The sequence below is a fragment of the Sinocyclocheilus anshuiensis genome, unplaced genomic scaffold, assembly GCF_001515605.1.
Source record: "Sinocyclocheilus anshuiensis isolate Anshui unplaced genomic scaffold, SAMN03320099.WGS_v1.1 scaffold1240, whole genome shotgun sequence".
Classification (NCBI taxonomy): domain Eukaryota; kingdom Metazoa; phylum Chordata; class Actinopteri; order Cypriniformes; family Cyprinidae; genus Sinocyclocheilus; species Sinocyclocheilus anshuiensis.
Window position 1 is genome coordinate 733,218 of NW_015542555.1, and position 7,069 is coordinate 740,286.

General features: G+C 24.1%; 1 protein-coding gene across 2 annotated transcripts in view; it reads right to left on the bottom strand.

The window, feature by feature from the left end:
* The window catches only part of nsun2 (NOP2/Sun RNA methyltransferase 2), a 27,189-nt gene that overhangs the window by 6,289 nt on the left and 13,831 nt on the right, over positions 1-7,069 (bottom strand). For both annotated transcript variants that reach the window (XM_016494008.1, XM_016494007.1), the window contains 5 exons: positions 6,364-6,572; positions 3,111-3,203; positions 2,501-2,636; positions 1,268-1,348; positions 378-516 (listed from right to left, as the gene is read on the bottom strand). In XM_016494008.1, the coding sequence (XP_016349494.1) occupies positions 378-516; positions 1,268-1,348; positions 2,501-2,636; positions 3,111-3,203; positions 6,364-6,572 (658 nt within the window). The remainder of the gene's footprint in view (positions 1-377; positions 517-1,267; positions 1,349-2,500; positions 2,637-3,110; positions 3,204-6,363; positions 6,573-7,069) is intronic.

Here is a 7,069-nt window from a genome sequence, read left to right on the forward strand (position 1 = left end):
ATATGTATGTATATATATATATATATATATATATATATATATATATATGTATGTATGTATGTATATACACATATATATACACACATATATATATTTTGTGCGGCTGTGCGCTATCTGTCATGCCCACTAAAGGCTCGTCAGTAGACCACACGTGCACTAATAGCGCTGACGTGAACTAACCCTGGAACATAACCTGCTCCGGAGGCTTCCGGTTATCTTCAGAGAGCAAGTTACTATGGTTACTTAAATATCCTGAAAGTAACCTCTGATTTTGGAACCGAAAGTTGAGGTTATCCGCTCGCTTATCCTCAAACATACCCGGGTATGTCACATAACCTGCTTTTTGGAATACCCCCAGGACTCTGAATGGCACTGACCAAGTTTCTTGGCCTGATTGTGAGCATCATCTTCAAGCTTGCTGAGGAAGGGGTTCTCCTGCGTGAGGAGCACCTTCACGTCCTCCACGCTGATGTTGATGATTCGGGCTCTGATGTAGGGGCACAGCGTGTAAATACCCTGAAGACAAACAGCAGCATAGAGTCAAGGACTCAAAGGACTTCTCTTTCACACACACAAACAAATAAACAAAAACATACACATAGCCTATCCTGCTCTGAGAAAAGCATGTAACCACAGGATGATTAAGTCTAGTGCAAAAATTCATTCACCTTTGCCATTTACTCAGCCTTGGAAAGCAGCAGACATGTTTTAATCTATTTCTTTGTCTATGGGAAGAATAAATACTCGTACACAAAATTTGCAGAACAGATCTTCCTCTAGTTAAAAATCAATAGACTGTAGTGGAAAATGGTAATGGATGTTCCCTCTAGAGCAGACAGGACAGCAAGCTGAGGTTATTAACGGCACATTGAGATTAACTTGTTTCCCTATAGACCACTAAACCTAGTTTTTGAGCAAAAAAACATCTGAGACAACTGAGATATCTCAGTGTTGCTTTAATTATAGACTGATTACTGCAGTACAACTTAATATCCAAAGCCTTTCTGGTTAAAATTGCATGTGAAAACAAACCATTATATCTTGCAGAGATATCTTTGGGATTAGACTGCTGCTTTTCAACTTGAAAAATATCTTTTAATATGATTTTTAAATAATGAAAACACGTCTACACAACACTATCTTTATTCTAGAGGTGAGTGTCCAGTATTCATTTAGGATTCATCCATTTTGGATGCATGCAGACACACAAGAGATTCATAAAAAATTACTTACATCAAACTGTGTTTTTTTTTTTACATACACCTACCTCCTGAGCCAGTCTGAAAGCACAACCAAACTGTTCTCCATCAGTATTTCTGGACCAGACCTTCACGCCCGTGTTTATAACCTGCAGAAAGACAGAGCATACGCTGCTTGCGTTCAGCGGATATTCTTCAAAATGACGCTACGGTGACGCGGAGAGACACAGAGGAGACGACTTGTTGAATAAAGTCGTTATTTTTGTTTTCTTCATGTACAAAAAGCATTCTCGTCACTTCATAACGTTATGGTTGAACCACTGATGGCAGATGGACTATTCTGAGGATGTCTTTCATACTTTTCTGGACCTTGACGGTGTAAGTTACTTGGCAGTCAATGGGACAGTCACAAGCCTCCCGGTTTTCATCCAGAATATCTTAAATTGTGTTCCGAAGATGAACGAAGCTTTTACAGGTTTGGAACAGCATGGGGGTAAGTGATTAATGACAAAATTTTCATTTTGGGGTGGAGTATCCCTTTAATAACTTATAATTACAGTAATTATATAATAATAATAATAATAATGTTATTATTATAATAGTAATATTGTATTTATTATTTTATTTTAATAAGTATTACCACTAATATTACTTACTACTATTACTATTAATACTTGCTGCTGATAATAATTAATAGTAATTACTATACTATACTATAATATTATTATAGAATTATTACTATATTATTCACACTTACTATTAGGTGACAAAATATGAAATAATTATATATATATATATATATATATATATATACATTCATACATATATATATATACATACATACATGCATACATATATAATTCATATCCAAAAATACGGTACTTCTAGGGTACATATATATATATATATATATATATATATAAAATAAAAATAATAATTATAATAAATGATTATGTATTGTAATTACTTCAAATTATTAAGTACTATTCAGTTAAAATAGTTCTGCATTACTACCCAAATATCATTAAAGCATGTGAATTGCTCAGAACACAAATAATACAACAAAGGACGGGGTATGTAAGAGTTTACAGTGTGTTTCTTTGTTGTAACGTAACTCCAGTGATGTCTGTTTACATTAGCAGCAGATGGTTGTTTCATACTTGATGAATGTGAAGGCACTAGAGCACAGATAGAGATGAGATCATAGTGAGGCTGCTGTCCCCATCTGCCTGTCCGCCATCCTCAATCACTGCTAGCACTGATGAAGGGCCATCAGAGTGTGTGTGTGTGTGTGCTCTTGCCTTCATTCTCTCGCTGTTGTTGAGCAGAACATTTCGGAGCTCTTTGGACACCATGTACAGGTGCCTCTTCTTTCCTTCATGGGTGCGAGTCAATACGTTCATCTTGGGGAAATCTGGAGACAGGTTGTAGAAAGCTCTGCAGCAGACAAAGAAATATCACAGCATAAAATAAATGGTTAGACAGAAGGAAAAAAAACGCACATATGCGCACAGCTCTGAACACGCTGCGACATATGGAGCAGAGGCGTTGTCTCTAACAAGCCAAAATGGCGGGTTGCCAGCGCTGTGGCACTGTGCATCTGTGTGAGAAAATAAATAACATTCATCACAAACAAAAGACGGAGTCACCGTGACTGAACGATAATGATCATATCATCCATTCTTCTGATTGGTCACATAGGATGTATAGTGTAATAACAGATAAAACACACACAAAGACCCCGGCCCACTCAGAGCATATATATTCAGACATGACAAACACACACTGGGATCAGAAAAATACTGCTTAAAAAAAAAAAAAAAAAAAAAAAAAAAAAGCAAGATATGAGAGCGTTTGTACAAATATTTGTATTGAGCAGCGAGGCTTTGTAAATGGAGAGGAGGCACTCACTGGATGGGAGGGAAGATGGGGTCATCCTCTGTCAGAAACACAAAAGGATCCTCTTTGAAGCCAAAGAGTTTCATCTTCTTTGGAGGAGGGGGGCTATAACAGACAGAGCACTTCATGTCAACGTGGAGCACAGTAACTGAAGAAAAACTGCATTAACACACACCGTCCATCAGGGGGCACTGAAATCAACACCACAAGTATCGCCTGAAAGCCAATGGGTTTGAAATGGAATTCTTTCTTACCGAATTCTTTAAGAATACTGCACAGTTGCTGCATTTCTATTATGTGAAACAACAGTTTACGCAACAATAAATGGTTCAAACTGTCATCAAATAATTATACAAGTATAATGTCTGTTCAACAATTAAAACACATCAAGACTCAATGCAACGACATGTTTGTTTTTAATATGCTGCTGTTATTTTTACAGTAAGGAGCCATTTAAATAGCAATTCACGTAGCTTCCAGATGGAAATGTTATTTTGAAATGAATTTAATTGTGGCCAATTGTCTAATATGTAACAGTAAAAAAAAAAATACTAACAAATTAAAATTAATTTGAATAACGGTTATAATAATAATAATAAACATATACATACACATATACATATATACACACACACATATATATATATATATATATATATATATATATATATATATATATATATATATATATATATATATATATATATATATATATATATATATATATATATATATATATATATATATATATATATATATATATATATATATATATATATATATATATATATATATATATATATATATATATATATATATATATATATATATATATATATATATATATATATATATATATATATATATATATATATATATATATATATATATATATATATATATATATATATATATATATATATATATATATATATATATATATATATATATATATATATATATATATATATATATATATATATATATATATATATATATATATATATATATATATATATATATATATATATATATATATATATATATATATATATATATATATATATATATATATATATATATATATATATATATATATATATATATATATATATATATATATATATATATATATATATATATATATATATATATATATATATATATATATATATATATATATATATATATATATATATATATATATATATATATATATATATATATATATATATATATATATATATATATATATATATATATATATATATATATATATATATATATATATATATATATATATATATATATATATATATATATATATATATATATATATATATATATATATATATATATATATATATATATATATATATATATATATATATATATATATATATATATATATATATATATATATATATATATATATATATATATATATATATATATATATATATATATATATATATATATATATATATATATATATATATATATATATATATATATATATATATATATATATATATATATATATATATATATATATATATATATATATATATATATATATATATATATATATATATATATATATATATATATATATATATATATATATATATATATATATATATATATATATATATATATATATATATATATATATATATATATATATATATATATATATATATATATATATATATATATATATATATATATATATATATATATATATATATATATATATATATATATATATATATATATATATATATATATATATATATATATATATATATATATATATATATATATATATATATATATATATATATATATATATATATATATATATATATATATATATATATATATATATATATATATATATATATATATATATATATATATATATATATATATATATATATATATATATATATATATATATATATATATATATATATATATATATATATATATATATATATATATATATATATATATATATATATATATATATATATATATATATATATATATATATATATATATATATATATATATATATATATATATATATATATATATATATATATATATATATATATATATATATATATATATATATATATATATATATATATATATATATATATATATATATATATATATATATATATATATATATATATATATATATATATATATATATATATATATATATATATATATATATATATATATATATATATATATATATATATATATATATATATATATATATATATATATATATATATATATATATATATATATATATATATATATATATATATATATATATATATATATATATATATATATATATATATATATATATATATATATATATATATATATATATATATATATATATATATATATATATATATATATATATATATATATATATATATATATATATATATATATATATATATATATATATATATATATATATATATATATATATATATATATATATATATATATATATATATATATATATATATATATATATATATATATATATATATATATATATATATATATATATATATATATATATATATATATATATATATATATATATATATATATATATATATATATATATATATATATATATATATATATATATATATATATATATATATATATATATATATATATATATATATATATATATATATATATATATATATATATATATATATATATATATATATATATATATATATATATATATATATATATATATATATATATATATATATATATATATATATATATATATATATATATATATATATATATATATATACATACATATACATATATATACATATACATATATATATATATATGATAATAATCAATGTTATATAATTAAAATAATCACATACATTGATTATTATAAGTTATTTTGTTTTATTACTATTGTAATAATATAGTTATGTTTATAAAATATAGTTACCTATATTTAGCTAAGGTAACTTGTTAATTAAATGTTTAAAATCAAGATATAACATAAAAATAGATCTACTGATTTATAATACTGGTTATTACACCACTTATGACTCATAGACTTTATCATTCATTTATCATCATCAGCCACAGCACAGAGAGAACCAAAGAATGAACGAACGAACAGCAGAGAGAACAACAGGGTGACTGCTGCACCCACACACACCTGGCTGAAGATACTCACCCACAGACATTATCTTTCTTGACCTCTGAAGGGTCAGGGGTATCTGGGACAGACGGGTTTCCCTCTGCAGGAGTCTCGCCCTCCACCGCTTCCACAGGAGCTTCAGCGGATGAGCCGTCTGCTGGTGGGACGTCAGCGGGAGACCCCCCCGTCTGCAGCTCCTCTGCAGGAGCCGCCTCACTGGAGGAGTTCACCTCCTTATTACGAAGCTACAGACAAAGAGAGGACAGAGACAATAGCTATGTTTCCATCCACCTATTTTTATGCGCATTTTGGGATATCGAATAAAAATTTAAAAAACGCTTGATGGAAACACCAAGATGTGCAACAATTCTAAAATTGCGCATTAAAAAACTTGTGCGCTCAATTAAGTAGGATAAATTTCTTATCCGGTAAGAAAACATGCGCATAAACTATGATGGAAACTAGTGCTGTCAGTTGATTAATCGCGATTAATCGCATCCAAAATAAATGTTTTTGTTTACATAATATATTTATGTGTACCGTGTTTATTTATTATGTATATATATAAATATAAACTATATTTAATAATATAAAACATAATACTGTAAATATATAAATGTAAATATTTTCAAAATATATACTGAATGTGTGTGTATTTATATATACATAATAAATAAACAGTACACAAATATATTATGTAAACAAACTTTTATTTTGGATGCGATTAATCGCGATTAATCAT